The 18,382-nt window shown below is 40.6% G+C and overlaps 1 protein-coding gene across 1 annotated transcript in view; it reads left to right on the top strand.

Moving 5' to 3' along the window:
- Positions 1-18,382, top strand: part of LOC132882654 (MAM domain-containing glycosylphosphatidylinositol anchor protein 2-like) — a 555,131-nt gene that overhangs the window by 527,887 nt on the left and 8,862 nt on the right. The window contains exons 12-14 of the mRNA XM_060915736.1: positions 4,797-4,817; positions 8,528-8,683; positions 9,426-9,587. Coding sequence (XP_060771719.1) covers positions 4,797-4,817; positions 8,528-8,683; positions 9,426-9,587 — 339 coding nt within the window. The remainder of the gene's footprint in view (positions 1-4,796; positions 4,818-8,527; positions 8,684-9,425; positions 9,588-18,382) is intronic.

Here is an 18,382-nt window from a genome sequence, read left to right as displayed (position 1 = left end):
TTGTTTCTCAAATTTTTTTTTACTTTTTTCTCGAAATTTCTGACTTTAATCTCGAAAATTCTGAGTTTTTTTCTCAGAAATGTTAAAAAAAAATTTATTTCTTAGTAGAACTATTGCTCTTCCGTAGGGGTGTTCCATTCCTTTCCTTGTACATAGAAAAAAAAATTGTGATGATTCGTGCGAGTTTGATGTTGTGACAAACACACAGTGTGCTCAGTGTTGGAAAAGGTCTGTGTTGGATCGAACATGGCAGAAGTGTTTGTTTACAGTCATGTCTGCGTGGGTGGCTGTACATATGCTCTACATTGTCTCATCGCTGAAGTCTTACCAGATGGTATGTAATATTTCTCTGAATCATTTTTTGCATTGCCCTTGTGTAGTGCCTGTGAGGACAGGACAGATCAGTGATATGCTCTCAAGCCATTTCTATCCATAAAAATTCAAAAAATGGTAATGGCATGCATTTTATTGACTTCATTATTTTTATCATTTTAAATCTTACCACTGTATCATCAAAGCAAACGTGCACATATTCTGCGTCTCTCTCTCTCTCTCTCTCTCTCTCTGTTTTGCCGCTCTGCAAGACTGACTCAGAAATCTTAACCAATATTCTTTTACACATGTTTGCTTTGCGGGAATGATTTCTTATTAGCTGGTTTAATCGAGTGAATTAAAATCAATTCTTTCCATGACCTAAAGCATTTCATAAATCATGCCGCAGTAACAAAGTTTCGGGGTTAAGCTGATGCTCCACATTTATTCAGCGTGGCAGAAATCGATCATAAAAAAGCCCATGCATCTTCTTGACAGCTTAGATTGTATTTACTCTGTGAAAGAAATTACAGTGACTTATTGAAACAAACTGTGTTTTTGTACCCTTGACCTTTAGCTTGTTTTCCACGGATGTATCCTTCTCGTGTTCCTAGTGAGGACTGCATATTGAGAAGTAGCTGCTTTGAAATGCATGCGTATAGCCTTGTAAAGACACAGTGTGGAAAGGCTTCGCTCTGTTGCATGTGTGCTGGTTTGTGCACTGAATTGCAAATGATATGAGGAGATTATTTCAAAATTGTCTTCGTTATGCTGAATTATCCATTCAGTGCTTCAAGGATCAGGGATCAAACCAACATGGACTTCAGCAGAGAAAGTTTGCGATGTTAATTTATGAATAACAATATATTAGTCAACAAACTATTAAAAAAGCAAGGGATAGTAGCCTATTATGATTCTGATACTCACACAACATATCAATATTCTTATATTCCACAATTTTACCATATGTTGTTATAAAATATCTGGTGAGGATAGTTCTTAATTTCCCTTTTCTGATTTTCAAAATCAGTCCTTGTAATTCTTGGTTATTATAATAAATTATAAATTTTATACTATATTGCCTCAAAGCAAGACGGCCTTTCGATTTCATAAAATCGGTGAAATTTAGTTCCCTCTGAAATTTGGTCATTGTGATATTTGTTTAGTTCTGCAATATTTGACGGGATTCCCAAGCAAATAATTTGCATGAAATCTCTCATTTCGTGCAGGCAGGCAGACAGAGGAAGTCCGTATGCGCATGCGCAGGTTTACCTTCTTCTTCTTTTGGGTTTTACAGCAGCTGGCATCCACAGTGTTGCATTACTGCCATCTACAGGTTTACCTTTGAGCGTGCACTGACAGTTCCATCATTCTGTCGCTAAACAGCTGATCACACCGAGGTGCTCGCTGAGCGCCGATATTTATTAGTTTGGTTCTGCATTTCCTTTCTTTCACATATAAGATAACGTCTTTTCTTCTCGCTTTCTTTCCGTTACTGTAGTCAGTCTTTCACATTTCATTCGCACACTCATGCAGTGGCGGCTCCTGAATTTTTTTTCAGGGGGGGCAATTTTCCCCCGTTATATCTACACGGACCGTAAATGTCCACAGGACTGAAGTAAATTGACCTAGGTAGCAAATCAATTGGCCGAACTTGTTTTTGCCTAGTAAATTCAGATATCAATACAGACAATATCTCTTCTCTCCACTAGGTGGCAACACTAAACAAGTTAAAGGTGGCAAACTAAGGTAGCCTAGTAAACTAGACCCACCCGCCTAGCGGCCAAAAATATTTTTGCCTACGAGTGGCAAATATTCACATTTATTCTGGCTTGCCAGGCTAAAACTAAGGAAGATTCATTGTGAAGCCTTCAAAGCAAAACATTTGGCATCACAATCAATTAATATTACATTACTCATTTATTTTCTCATATTATTCCAGTATTCTATAATAAGTAGACACAAATTCTTAATTATAAACATATTCTAATTTCTTCATTCTAAAGAATGCAATTAAAGTGGCAGGATATAAATCCAAAACAAGTGTTTAAGTTTTGAAAAAGATGAAGAAAAGTATCTATCAAACAAACATGTGCAGCTTAATTATGTGGGGTTTTTTTTTTATATGGAATTGCACCATTTTAACAACAAATAATAATTCTAAATAAATTCTGCAGTGTTTTTTTTCCCAAGAATTCCTCCAGAAAGCCATGCCTTAAAAGGAAATTTAAAGTATTACAAGCATGTCAATGAAAAAAGGCTTTAGTTATTTAGCTATATACACACAAGGTTACACAAGGTTTTGTAGTCAGTGCAACTTGGCTTAACAAGTTGGAAAAAAGGTAAGGTGCTGCTGGCTCCAATGAACACATACTGTACAATATATAAAAACTGAAAATATGCTTAATTTACACCAAGTCAGAGAGAACTTGAGGCTACTGAAATATTCCAAGCATGGCAATGTTAAACTGCCATTGGTAACACACACACACACACACACACACACACACACAAAAAAAAAAAAAAAAAAAAAAACTTTTGCCTAGTAAATTCAAATATCAGATATCACTGTACCGTCTGCTGTGCTACTTCCAGGGTGGAAGAGAACGCAAGGGTAGCAAAAAAGAGCATTGACTACATCACAGCCAGCTAGCCAAGTTTTCTGGTGGCACCAGTTCTTGTTAAAACCTCTTGAGTAGGTCTTCTCCCCCTTCGTAGACACTTGCTTGATGTTTAAATTCGGTCTAGGAGGTCCTAGCTGTTTGATTGCCGTTTTCTCCTCATTGGTACGACGACTAAAGGGAACTTCTTTCAGAGACGCTATCGTATTGTTGCACTCAACACTCGCCATCTTCTTCATAGAATGTTCACACTATTCCCGCGCAAGTTGCGTTTTCCAGCCCAAAATGTTCAAAACCCGCCAAAATGCACTTAAAACCGCCCGATCTGGCAACACTTGCGCGGCGCAACAGGCGTATGACGTAAGCACGCTGCTTGTGCGAGCACATAAAACCTAATAGAAAATGCATTGGGAGCATGATTTTCGAAAAAAACGTACGTACCATTAGTGTCAATGGGAGATTTTGGGGCAAATCTGAACCTGACAGAAATCGCACCAAAAGGGTGTGGCTACACCAGGCGCGACCTTAGCCTGATTGGACAATGACATTACTGTTGCCGTGGTAGTAGGAGTAGATAAAAAAAAATCTCCCTCCCTGTTTGGGAGTGCGTCGCCCAAATCGCCCCTATTAACGAGCCGCCAGTGCACTCATGTCCTCCATTTTTCTCTCCTGTTTCAAATTTATATCCCACAATGCCTTGCGCGAACAGGGAAAGCCCACCACGTGATGCATGATGTAGTATCTTGAATTGCATCATGGTGAAGCAGGAAAAAATAGCGGCGAATTTAGGAAAGTCTGTGATTTGAATTCAGTAGCTTTCAGTCCACTAAGCAAAAATAATTGGGTGTCGGGGAAAATTCTTTTTATGACCTACACTTGAAAAATCTGAAATGGAGTAACTTTAATGGAGTTGGAATGCTTTTGGCAAACTTCACCCCCCACGCCTCCTGTGCAGCTACCCTGTTAGCATGTGAACTTTAAGGAAAACCTGGTCTAGAATACAAAGCTTTATCCTTATTTTTAAAATCCTTACATATAAAATTATTTTCACTTGTTTAACACTTGTCTTGGTCACTAAATGATTAAGTTATTAAACGAAATCGAGTCGTACATGAGCTGATCGCTATAAGCCATGTACAACAAAATTGAGTGAAATAACTGTAATAAATAAAAAATAAAAAAATAAAGTTATAAAAAGAAATAAAAATAAAAAATAAAAAAAGAAATAAATTCTATCCACATTCACTGGATTTTGAAAAATAGAGCATTTTTATTTTTTTGCAAATTCGATGAATAAAATCCTTATACAAAACGTCCGACAAAATCAGTTCCGCTTAGAATCTAAACAAACCAGCGAAATGACGGTAGCGATTTGTGAAAAAATACAATCATAGAAATAATTCTGGAAAAATAAAAAAGATACCTTCTTCCCATCAAATACTTTTATTCCATATTTTGTTGCTTTTTTGTACTTTTTGGGGTTTTGTTTTTGAGTAGAGATTTTATTTTGTCCTCAGTTGGTTCAGCAACACACTCCACCATTTTGTTTTTCTCTACTGATGGTATATGAGCTGATAGCCTAGTAGTACAGTAGCCAATCTCATATCCAGTGAATATGGATAGAATAAATCCATATATATATATATATTTCAATGTCATTATTGATTGTCATTTTTATTCTAAAATAATAATTGTTAGGTAGTGGTTAACGTCAGTATTATTTTAAAATAGTCGAAAATAGTAAAATGAAGAACATCTGATCTGTTTTTGAGTCATATCGTATACGGCATGTTTTCATTTTACAGTTCCCTGTGTGCTTTTAATGCCCGTTTTTAAAACATGTTCCTTTTTTTTTCTTCACAGCGCCCATTAACCCGCATCTGAGTAAGTATCCCTCTCCCCAGTTTTTTTTTTATATGTTCTAGATGAACATCTAAATTAATATTTTAATTTTAAGTGAATCCCCTGTTTAAGTCTTCAGACATGAAAGTGGTGAGGGTCAACAGTCACGCCTCTGGGACTTAAGCAAAAGCCAGTGATCTGTGCTGAGAGATACCTTGGTTTAAAAAAAAAAAAACACAGTTCCTGCCTCTTTGAAGGTCACCACTGCACACTGCTCCCAGTGATGTTTGAATAAAATCAATGAATATTTATCATAAACCACTCAAGCAGAATATCAATAGCACCACAGCGATGCCACAGAAAGGCAAGACAAGCCTTTAAATGCTTCATAGGTAGTTCTGGCATTTTCATTGATTGATTTTGTTGTAAGGGTTTGACAGTGTGTTACGGAAGTTATACATGATTAAGTAAGCTCCTGATCATCAGTAATACTGAAGTCCCTCAAAGCTTCTTAATCGTGTCTCGTGAGGTGTGTTTTGCAGTGGCGCCACCAGGGGGTGGCCAGGGGGGGCTGTGGCCACCCCTACAAATTTACTGGCCACCCCACTGGCCAGTATAGATTGTAGTAGCCTCAGTTATGCAGTTCATCCCAAATGCACAGCCAGCCAGGCAAGACGCTCTTGATCTTCGGTGAGTGAGGGAAGATCATCTTCCCTCACTCACAGCAGCCCCTCCCCTCCCCCCCCCCCCCCCACCGTTTTTGCGCGCTCCTACAGCAACGGCTCAGCATGTGCGCGTGACCGCCGCTTGTACCTACACAGGTAAATAATGACCTCAAAAGGAGTTAAGAGAGAAGACGGAGAAGACTACCAGTAAGTAAGTAAGTCAAAATATTCTTTAGTAAAAGAAGAGGGGGAAGTATGCGTCGTAACGTGTGCTTTTTAAGTGCTAAATAGTGCTGTTACAGCAGCTTTTTGACGGATTTTTGACATGTATTTAACTGAGTTACGTAGCTAACGTTAGCTGCTGATTGTATGTTATGTCAGTCATTTTCAGACAATGAAGAGAAAGTCCACAGACATCTCTTCTTATTTTAAGAAGAATATTAGATTTTTAGAATTAGAATATTAGAATTATTAGAATATTAGTTTAAGCAATTTGGGGGTGCTTAGTGTAGAATCAAGAAGGGCTTAGGCCATAAACCTTGATGACTTTGTGAATGTCTTTGCCAAAAAACACAGCAACAGGCGAATAAGGCTACATCCACACGACAACGGCAACGAGATGTTATTTAAAAATATATCGCGTCCAAATGGGCAACAATCAGTAAAATATCAGGTCCATATGGCAACGCAACGCTTTCTGAAAACGATGCAATACACATGCCACACCTCTAGGGGCGCTGTAAGACGGTCCCTTCGGAGACACCAGAACAATAGAAGAAGTAAGGACGCATGCGCATAAACTATTATGCGCGAGACTTCATATTAGCCACAAAGTCAGGAAAATCTGTTTGTAAAATTACATTATAATGACCAAATACAATGAAAAGTATTTTTCCAGTCTCACCTGTGAAAGGTAATCCCATGTGATCTCGTTTGGACGGCAAACCTGTTGGTACAGTTAAACGCAGCTAATCTTTATTCTCCGCTTTGACCTCTCCAAAATGGCGGCGAGGATGACATGATTCTACGCGGAAGGCGGCGTCTTTAATGGTCCGGAATAAATTGAATGCTACACGTTGATGGATTAATTTGTTGTTTGTCACCTGTGAAAGGTAATCCCATGTGATCTCGTTTGGACGGTAAACCTGTTGGTACAGTTAGGCCCAATCCCAATTCTAATTTCTACCCCTACCCCTCCCCCTTCCCCTCCCCCTTCCCCTTGGCCCTTCCCCTTGAAACTGAGCTACAAGGGATAGGGCTTGAAATTCAACCCTTACGTATTGGGATAGCCCTTCAACGATCGCATACGTCATCGCGTACCTCCGTCAGCGTTTACGTTAGCAAAACGCGACCAAATGCGTCATTGGCTGCGACCAGCCGCTACAGTCAGAGCCAGAAATCTCTGCTGGCAGGGTGTGATTTGTTAACTAACACCACTGAATGGGATATCTTTGGCGCTTCGTGCACCACATCCGACAGAATGAGGTGTCAGAACACTCATGTAAACAATAAAAGCGAGAATAACAGAACAAAACGTACGCAGTCAAGCAACCGAAAACAATACTCACTCCCAAAGCTTTTTAGCAGCAGCTTGGATTTCAGAAATCGCTGCTCATTCTCAGCTCGAAAGCGAATCAAGCGGCGTGTTTCCTCTGGATAACAACTTAAAACACGTAAATAATGGAGAAAATACATTTATGACAATCTTTCGCCGCGGGAACCGCCATCTTTCTGAAATCCGCATGAAATCTCGCTGAAATCCGCATGGCATTGTGGGAAATCACTCAAACCCCTTTGTTCGGAGTCAGCTCCAGGAAAATCTCCGTTTGGAGGGGTACAGAAGCCCTACCCCTTCCCCTACCCCTCCGCGTTAACTGGGATTGGGATACCCCTACCCCTTCACGTGAATGCGCAAAATGGAGGGGAAGGGCCAAGGGGTTGGTCCAAGGGGTGAAATGGGATTCGGCCTTAAACGCAGCACATGAATCTTTATTCTCCGCTTTGACCTATCCAATATGGCGACGAGGATGACGTATGATTCTACGCGGAAGGCGTCGTCTTTAATGGTCCGGAATAAATTGAATGATACACGTTGATGGATTAATTTCTTCTACGCCCTTTTTGAGGAATGTATTGCAGGACTTAAACCCACATCTGAAGAGGTAAGATTGCTCCTTTTTTTTCCCCTATTTTTGCTGGCGGGATTGACTCTGCCCTAAGGGCTATTCTCTCTCTCTCTCTCTCTCTCTCTCTCTCTCTCTCATTTTGCACCATTACACAATAAATATTCACAGTGAAAATATTTTGTAAGCGCGTTTCATGAACCAAGTTATAGGATTTGTTGACAACTCGCATTGAGTTCGTTACACTTCTACCCGGCGTGAAGCACTCACAGTCATGTGGTTGTGACGTCATCGTAAACAAATCCGTTCTACTCATCCAGACGACTTCGCAACGGCAACGTTGCCAGATCTTTCCACTCTGGAACCCGTTCTCAAAAAGATTGCGTTTTGGGCACCCAAAACGCCGGTGCCGTGTGGACGCCAGGCCTAAATGATAAGCAATTGTATCGGAGTCACCTGAATCCATTGCCGTGTGGACAGGGCCTAAAACTGTTCTGAAGCATACTGTATTGCCTAATCAGAATCAGAGACTATTGATCCCTGTTGGGAAATTCCTGTTAAATAAAGCAAATATATGATTGTTTCTGTCTCCAGTAGTTGTTTTGTTTACAATAAATGTACACCTTATGCCTTATATATTCATTACACAATGAAACATAATTATTGTGGAACTCAAAATGTTAACTGTACTGTTATTAGTCTGTGCACATTAGATCATTAGTAACATTAAATATAACACAATAAACCAAAGTATATCAGTAGGCATTTCCTTAAGTCTTTCTGATAGTTTTCTACTGGCCGGTTTACTACAACAGTATAATGATATCCTGAAATTATGGCTTTTAGTTTTGGTGTGCCACCCCAAGATTTTAAGTGTCCCCATCTGGCCACCCCTATGAAATATTTCTGGAGGCGCCACTGGTGTTTTGAACTACTGAGCATGATCGCATCTCTCCTTTGTCAGGGGAATTCCACTGCAGCTTTGAGGAGGAGCCCATTTGCATGTTTACTCAGGACAAGAATGACAACTTTGATTGGACAAGACATAGCGCTGCGACACGTGACACTAAATACACTCCGAATACAGGACCCAGTGGAGATCGTAGCGGCTCAAAACAAGGTTTGTATGACCACCAAAAATGGGACATATTCACCCCTGGGAACATGGACAGCTATCGTCAGCTTGGCGGTCATTAAAATTTCATCTTTTTTTTTTCTGCCAGTAAGGTGAGATGCGTTTAAAGTAATCAACCGTGCTCTGTTAAGTTTTAAATGCCAGCTTGAACCGTTTAATTTGGACATAATTCAGCTGTACAGATTCGACTGTGTAATTTCCAAGCTGAAATGAAAATTTCCCTAACAGGCAATAATGGTTTTGAAAGTGACATCAAAGACAGACTGGCTTGCCAGTTGCAACAGAGATTCAGTCTGACCTCCCTTTATTGACACTTCCACAAAGAGGCTTTTGATAGAAAGAGGAAGAGGAGGGAGGAGGAGGTCTGGAGGGAGGCACGCTAGTGATTGTGGCTTTTATGGCAATGCAGTAGCAGCTGATGTTATAAATAATACATTTGCTTTAATCATCCTGGTGGCAGACGGAAAACTATAAAATTGCATTATCCTCAAGAGTCTTTCTGGACTTTTAATTATCCTTTAGTATATTAATATAGAAACTTAAGAAAAAAAAATCTATTTCATTTTGACTGGAGGATCTTTAGTACATATTGTGTATATTAAAATAGGTTATGCAGCTGGTGGCATTGGTACCTCACAGCTCCAGGGTTTCATCCTGAGCTTTGCGTAATATCTGTGTCGTGTTTTGCGTGTTAAATACTGAGTTGTGATTTTTGTCTCACTGACAGGTTTCTATATGTATATTGAGACCTCCAGACCGCGTAAAGAAGGCGACAAGGCTCGTTTGCTGAGCCCCACTTTCAACGTGGCGCCTAAAAATCCTTACGGCATCACCAACCCTCCAGCATACTGCTTTGGCTTTTATTACCACATGTACGGGAAACATATCGGTAAGTCAATTCAGAGTTCGTTCTAGAACATAACCACGACTGGTTTACGTAACATCTACTTAAAGCTAGACGGCCTTTCGATTTCATAAAATCGGTGAAATTTAGTTCCTTCTGAAATTTGGTCATTGTGATGTATGTTTATTTCTGTAATATCTCACAAAAGAAAAAAAAAAAACAGTCAGGCTATTCTGTGGCTGGGAAGTTATTTAATTTGAGGGGATTAAAGCAAATAATGTGCACGAAATCGCTCGCTTCGCGCAGTCAAGCAGACAGAGGAAGTCCGTGTGCGCATGCGCAGGTTTACCTTCTTCTTCTTCTTTTGGGTTTTACAGCAGCTGGCATCCACAGTGTTGCATTACTGCCATCTACAGGTTTACCTTTGAGCGTGCACTGACAGTTCCATCACACCGAGGTGCTCGCTGACCGCCGATATTTATTAGTTTGGTCCTGCGTTTCTTTTCCTTCGTATATAACATAACGTCTTTTCTTCTCGCTTTCTTTCCGTTACTGTAGTCGGTATTTCACGTTTCATTCGCACACTCACGTCCTCCATTTTTCTCTCCTGTTTCAAATTTGTATCCCACAATGCCTTGCGCAAACAGGGAAAGCCCACCACATGATGCATGATGTGGTATCTTGAATTGGGTCATGGTGAAGCAGGAAAAAATAGTGGAGAATTTAGAGCCCCATGGCCCTAAATTCATGAATTTTTCTATTTAAAAAAAACCTCAAAAATTCAGTAGCTTTTGGTCCACAAAAAAAAAAAAAAAAGGGTTTCGGGGAAAATTATTTTTATGACCTACACTTGAAAAATCTGAAAGGCAGTCTAGCTTTAACCATCGAAAAAAGTGGTGAAGTGAATAAATCTAAAAGCATGCATTTTGTGACAGGTATTTGAACCATCTCCACATGACTGCAACATTAATGTGACAAGTTGCTGAACTGGACAGTTTCTGTCAACTTCTGACTTGCCATGTAATGGGGAGAATAGCAGCACATTCTTTAGTCAGTGTGCTTGACCTAAATCACTCCTGATAACATCACTGGATCCAATCCTGTCTCATGTGTAGAAGCTCGGTAGACACATGCATTTGCTAATAGAGCTGTAATGCCATTGTGTCAAAACGCATAGACTAAAATGGTAACAAGGCAAATGCAGCTCGTCTTTCCCATTCATGCTGGAATCGTTGCTGTCTTACTGCCGCTTGATGTTGTCGTCCTTTATCATCGGGCTGTTTTAAGTGCTGAGTGCACTTTCACAAGAGTGCCACGCTGCTGTTCTTCTGTCCGTCTTGAAAGAAAAGATGTGTTCCCAGCAGGGAGGAAACACATCACATATAAAACAGGTGAAACTGGATTCTGACCTGCTGTGATGGCTTTTATGTTGTCAAGTCCAGAGGGAATTTTAAGCTCTGCCAGATGACGAACACTACACTGTTCATTGTGCCATGGTCTTTTCTTCTCACCTTCTCACTTCTCTGTAAGCACTAGTGTGATGAAGACCACCATCACAGACATGAGTAGCCAAGATTTTTGCTAAGTGCAATGGCAGCACATTGTGTCTCAGGATGTTAACAGTATAGTGAACACTACTGTAATAGTCAAGTTTATTTGTAGAGCACTTTTAACAATAGACGTTGTCCCAAAGCAGCTTTACAGAATCTGAATGACCCAAGGCACGAGACAATTTTATCCCTAATCTATCCCCAATGAGCAAGCCCGTGGCGACGGTGGCAAGGAAAAATTCCCCCAGATGACACGAGGAAGAAACCTCGAGAGGAACCAGATCCAAAAGGGAACCAATCCTCACCTGGACAACAACAGACAACATGACTATAACATTAACAGTTTTAACATGAAGTCAGTTTCATTGATGTTATAAACTCTTCATTAATGGAAACTTGAGTGCAAAACTGTTCATGACAACCGCAGTCCTAAAGTTAGCAAGCCAACTGTAGTCTTCAGCCATAAAAGCATTACTGTAAGTGTCCAGAGTGTCTTCCAAGTGTGACTTTCAACTGTCCATATGGGGCCATCCTCCACAGGAGCGATGTGATGAGACTCCAACCAGACATGGGGCATCAGGATGGATCAGGCAGGTCTGAGGAACAGAAGAGGTCAGCACCTCGATCCCAGGATTGACATATAACTCAGAGGGACAGATTGGAGTGGGGGTGGAGAGAAGAGAGAGAAAACAGGTTGTTAGGTATGCCCAATGTCACCTGAATAAGTAGGTACAGTATACATTTTAGGCTGAGTACAAGCAGGGACTCCAGCAAAACTAACTATGACAGCATAACTAAAAGGGGAGAGCCAGAAGATAACACAGGCATGAGGGAGCCCCGGGACATAAAGCAGCAGCCACTACACCGTCAATAAACTCGAGTGAGCAAGCGAGTGGGGACTGACAGCATCCATACATCCCAGTTTACCAAAACACTCTGTCTGAGGACCCTCCAGAGCTACACCTTTACCTCATAAGCACCGTTAACGAAAGGCTTGACTAAACAGATATGTTTGTTTTCAGCCTAGACTTAAACGCTGAGACTGTGTCTGATTCCCGAACACTACTTGGAAAGCTGTTCCATAACAGTGGGGCTTTGTAAGAAAAGGCTCCACCCCCTGATGTAGCCTTCACTATACGAGGTACCAGCAGATAGCCTGCACCTTTTGATCTAAGTAGGCATGGCGGGTCATAGAGGATCAGAAGTTCACTCAGGTACTGTGGTGCGAGACCATTCAGTGCTTTGAAGGTCAATAGTAGTATTTTATAATCAATATGAAATTTGATTGGGAGCCAATGCAGTGTGGATAAGACAGGCGTGATGTGGTCATATCTTCTAGTTCTAGTAAGGACTCTTGCTGCTGCATTTTGAACTAACTGGAGCTTGTTTATGCACTTATTGGAACATTCAGACAGTAAGGCATTACAATAATCCAACCTGCAGGTAACGAAAGCATGAGCTAGTTTTTCTGCGTCATGTAGTGACATTAACTTTCTTATCTTAGCAATATTTCTGAGATGAAAGAAAGCTATCCAGGTAATGTTATCAATGTGAGTTTCGAATGAAAGACTGGGGTCAATAATCACTCCGAGGTCTTTTACTGCTGCATGTGAAGAAACCGAAAGGCCATCCAGAGTTACTGTGTAATCAGAAAACTTACTTCTAGCTGCATGTGGTCCGAGTACAAGTACTTCAGTCTTGTCAGAGTTAAGCAGAAGGAAGTTAATAAGCATCCAGTGTCTAATGTCCTTTACACATTCCTCAATTCTATTAAGCTGGTGTCTCTCATCTGGTTTTGCAGAAACATACAACTGTGTGTCATCAGCATAACAGTGAAAACTAATACAATGTTTATTAATAATATCACCCAGAGGTAACATATATAAAGAAAAAAGCAGTGGACCCAAGACAGAACCTTGTGGAACACCAAACTTTACCTCAGTATGTCTTGAAAAATCATCATTTACATCAACATACTGATAGCGATCAGTTAAATAAGACCTGAGCCAGGAGAGGGCCATTCCCTTAACTCCCACAACATTTTCTAGTCTATCCAGAAGAATGGAATGATCAATGGTATCAAATGCTGCACTAAGGTCAAGCAACACAAGCAGCGAGACACAGCCCTGATCCAACACCAACAGTAGGTCGTTTACTACTTTAACCAGAGCTGTCTCTGTGCTATGATGAGGTCTAAATCCTGACCGATACATTTCACGGATGCTATTCCTATGTAAATATGAGCATAACTGTTGCGCCACAGCTTTTTCAAGGATCTTGGAGATAAAGGGGAGGTTTGATATTGGCTGATAATTGGACAGCTGACAGGGATAATAGGCTTTGCAATTGTCTGTATTCATATTCGATCTTCTACATCACACTGATATGGATAGTGTATAGATAACGTGACCGTCAATGATGGCGTAGCTCACTCTGGCCCTGTCTAGTCCAGAAGGAATGATCTAAAGTGGGTCACCTTGCACAATAAATGTTGCAAGCTATATACAAGCTATATACAGAAGCTATATCCACCCTAGGAATACCAACCTATTTGCCAGAAAGAATCCAAAACCGTGAGGAATTGACTGAGAAGTGATTTTTGTTGAACTGCTATTGAACATTAAGGCTTATTTAGTTCATAACTTCATTTATAATTGTAATTAAGCAAATCTGGGTAGAAGTTATATGCACCCTAGGTACCCCCACCTTCATGCCAGAAAGAATCAAAATTGGTGAAGAATTGAAGGAGAAGAAGCAATTTGTGTGGAAACTGCTCATTAGGGATTGATTAATTGCTCCATATCTTCACTACTGATTGCAATTATGCAAATTTGGGCATAAGCTATATGCACCCCAGGCAGACCTACCTTCCTGCCAAAGAGAATAAAAATTGGTGGAGAATTGAGGCAGAAGAAGTGATTTTCCTGAAATGTGGATGATGCCAGAAGGACAACAGACAACACATGATGGTATAAACTCATCACCTGTCAGCTGGATGAGCTAATGACGTGCAATTGTCTGGGGAAAAAAAATTCAAAGTTGCTCAAAGTGAACAGATTAAAAAGATGAGAAATCAGGTTTTCACCAAACTTATGTTTTTCTACCAATAATACACTTTGACATCTCCGAAAGTGACATGGGAAGAGTGTTATTTAGGTTATTTTCTAATCTTGCCTTGGCAGCTTCCAGCAAAGATCACATCACATCACATAAGAAGCCATTTTAAGAGTGACTTTTACCTCATGTGTCAAGACAGAGACAGATGTGGAAGATGCAAATAATCAAAATGATAATCAGCATTTCCTACTGTAAACTTATACTTCCTCAGTTCTACCAGTAATGATGTTAATCCATAACAAGTTTAACTTATGAATATAGAGGTTTCCTTTCCATCAAAAGGAGTCAGTTGAGGTGGTTCGGGCACCTTGTTTGGATGCCCCCTGGATGCCTCCCATGGGAGGTTCTCTGGGCATGCCCCACTGGGAGGAGACCCCAGGGAAGACCCAGGACACCCTGGAGAGATTACATTTCTCAGCAGGCCTGGGAATGCCTCAGTATTCCCCCAGAAGAGCTGGTGGAGGTGGCCGGAGAGAGGGAAGTCCGGGCAGCTCTACTTAGGCTGCTACCCCGGTGACCTGGATTTGGATAAGCAGTAGAAGATGGATGGATGGATGGATGGATGGATGGATGGATGGAAGGTCTTTCAATAGAATGAGAATGAAATCGAAGATGGCTTCTTTTACTCCTCTTTCAAACCACGGGTCTTCTCTGGCTAGAATGTGTACATTGCAGTCCTGAAACGAGTGTCCTTTGTTATTGAGATGAAGATAGACTGCAGAGTCCTGGCCTGAGGAACCAGCTCTTCTGTGTTGAGCCATGCGAGAAAAGACCGGTGGTTTGAAAGAATAGTAAAAGAAGCCATCTTCATCAACCTGGAACAACCATCACTGAACAGACAAGGTGAGCTGAGACACCACTTATCAGCCACCTACGTACAATGCAGTCCTTGATACACTTCCCATAAAACTGAATACACATCCACACCAAGACTCAGCTGACTTCAATGGCTCACATGATGGCAGAGAGAGCCAGCGATCCACAGATCACCCTAATGACCCTCTAGGCTGCCAACACTGTTCACACCCGGCCCCCAGTGACCCTAACACCTACAGGATGACTGAGAATGTCAATGACCCATGTGACCTCAATGACTCTCCTTAGGGTTGCTTTTGATCCACTGGAGGATAAATATCTGGAACTCCACACTGGTCAGACAGAACTGAAGAAGCCTTTTTGGATGAGAGGTGAAATGTCTTCAAGGATTTCAAGCAAGTCCGGTTGCCTTCTTTAGCACCTATGGTTTACTATAACCTGAGAACCTTCACAGACTAGAATTATTATAATTAATATTCAACTATATTGGTGACATTCTTATGGAATAAGAATAAAACAACCAGTTGATGTTCAAGTGTCAGCTTTATTTTCAGGTTCAGCCATTCAGTTATAATACATGACTCTCCAGATCTAACTCAGGGACTGGCACATATTACATGCATGGCACATAAGCATCTCTTAACACGGATGGCACTTTCCAGCGAACACAGCATCAGGAAGAAGATAAACCAGATTAGCATGATCAGTGACAATCTCCACATGGAACTACTTGGGCAGCTATGCACCGGGTGCTTATGTGGACGGGGAGTGGAGTACGGTATGTCAGAATGTAGAACATTTGCATGGCGGCACTCTGTCACTGCTGCGTGGAAATAACAAGAGAAAAGTAAACAAAAGACCACATTTTTCAAGATTGGCAAATCTTTTGATTCATGTAGCGGCAACTTTTACAGGCGTCAGCAATATTGTGGGCGTAGTGGTAAGGAAACATTGCATATTGGCCTGATATGCTGAAAAGGTCTAGTTAGAACACTGAGACAATGCATAGGCAATTTAGTTACTGTAAATCTTCACAGTTGTGGTCTTGACCGGTCTTGAAATAAAATCCTGAGTCCTCTATGTCTGTGACCGAGTAAACATGCGGTCGATTCCTGGACAAGACCGAGACCTTCAAAAAGTAGTCTTGAGACCAAAACCAGTCTCAAGTACAGCACCACTACTAATTATATAAGTGCATTGTAGTTTTCAACAAAACGTATCCTCATGCTCATACAAATAGAATACAATCAAGCTAAAATGCTGTTAGAAAGAAATTAGTTTGGAAAAAAAGTATAAGAATAGGAGCTGAGGGTTTTTTTTTTCCTGCTCATTTAAGTGCATAGTGAAGAGTTGGTCTTCACATGTAAATATTTGTGCTTAGTGAAGAGGGAGCTTGAAGAAAATTGGAAAGTCTCATGTTTTTACAATGCAATTCAAGTGTGATTATTACTTTGACATGCTTGCAGTTGTGCAGGAATAAACACAGGGGGAAAAAATGAGCTAAAACCTTAACTGGTACAAAAACCTAAGCCTTTTGAGCATCAGCAGTAACTCTGAAGTGCTGCACCAGTGTGGAGGTGTGTGGAATTTTATAACCTTCATGAATTTTTAATAGACACTTACCTTGTTCAGTTAAACATTTAAACAGTTAACATTCACCTTTTTAACACACAAGCATGGCACTCCAGCCTGGCTGAAGTGAGAGTTGTGACGGCTTCTGAGGGTTGACATTTCCAATTTGGGAGACATTCAGTCTCACATTTGTCCTGCTGGACTGAATGGAAAATCTATCAATCCTCTACCCGTTCTGTTCTTTGCGTTCAGAAGAATTTCCCTCTTTGTGAAGGAATTTCATAGTATTTGGCAGGAGGAATTGCACCACTGGGCTGTAACCTATTCTTTTTCATGTCTCTTGACCTGGTTTGAGAAAATTCCTCATGCAGTTCTGCCTGATTTCAAAGCTCATGCACTTCTGTAATCGGTTTTATTGTTGTTTGTTATTACTAACCTATAATCCCCAAAGCAATTTTGAAATGAAGTCCACATAAAGCATTATTAGTGTGCGCCAGAATCATCCGGGCATATATCTACACAGAGTGTAGTGAACTCTCGAGGGCTGTAGTTTGAAGTAGCTTGAAGAACCAGTGGTTATATTTTAATGTGTTGACCAGGGAAGAGGCTGGAGCTAATTAATGAGACACTTCAAAGTTTGCTGTAGGAACCCTTTTTCTCTCTTTGAGTTTGTTTATGTGATTAAATCACCAAACTCAAAGCAAACACTCACTCCTGAATGCCTGTCCCTACGAGGCAAAAGGATCACAGCATTTCCATTCGAGGGGATGGTTAATGCTATTCATCTTCTGGAGTACATACTCCATGGTGTTACAGTGAGTCACATCCAAGTGAAAGCATTCTTAAAGTTTACCATATTTATCTGTAAATGAAACTGCCTTCGTAGGTTTCCTCATAGTCTCTCTCTCTCTCTCTCTCTCTCTCTCTCTCTCATTGCAAATACAAAATAATGAGAATAGAGGTGTTTATAGAATACAACCCTATTTACAAAAAAATAGCTGGGATGCTGTTTTAAATGTAAATAAAAACATAATGTGATGATTTTCAAATCATCGAAACTCGATATTTCACTGAAAATCGTACAAAGACAACATATCAGATGTTGAAAATGAGAAATTATATTGCTTTCTGAAAAATATATGCTCATTTTGAATTTGATGCCAGCAACATGTTTCAAATAAAGTTGGGACATGGGCATGTTTACCACTGTGTTGGTAATCACCTACTACTTTTAACAACACTCTGTAAATGTTTGGGAACTGAGGAAACCGATGTGTGACAGGTCTGCATTGCAGGCAGGCCAGTTTAGCAGCTGGACTCTTTTACCATGCATTTGTAAAACTTGCAGAATGTGGTTTGGCATTGTCTTGCTGAAAGAAGCAAGGCCTTCCCTGTGGGAAAGAAAACTAAACAAACAACAGCAACAAAAAAGTCATCTGGATGGCAGTATGTTTGCTCTAAAACCAGTATACGGTATATCACTCAGCATTAATGATGCCTTCGCAGATATGCAAGCTACCCATGCCATGTTCACTAAGGCACCCCACAGATGCTGGCTTTTGAACTGTGCACTGATAGCAAGCCGGACGGTCCCTCTCCTCTTTAGCCTGGAGGACATGGTGTCCGTGATTTCCAAAAAGAATTTCAAATTTCGATTTGTCAAAACCACCGGATAATTTTCCACTACGCCTCATCAGCCCATTATAAAAGAGCTCGGGCCCAGAGAAGGTGGCGGTGTTTCTGGATATTGTTTATATCTGTTTTTAACTTGCATTTGTGGATGCA

The sequence above is a fragment of the Neoarius graeffei genome, chromosome 3 (genome assembly GCF_027579695.1).
Source record: "Neoarius graeffei isolate fNeoGra1 chromosome 3, fNeoGra1.pri, whole genome shotgun sequence".
In the NCBI taxonomy this organism is placed as follows: domain Eukaryota; kingdom Metazoa; phylum Chordata; class Actinopteri; order Siluriformes; family Ariidae; genus Neoarius; species Neoarius graeffei.
This window is presented reverse-complemented; position numbering and strand designations above follow the sequence as displayed.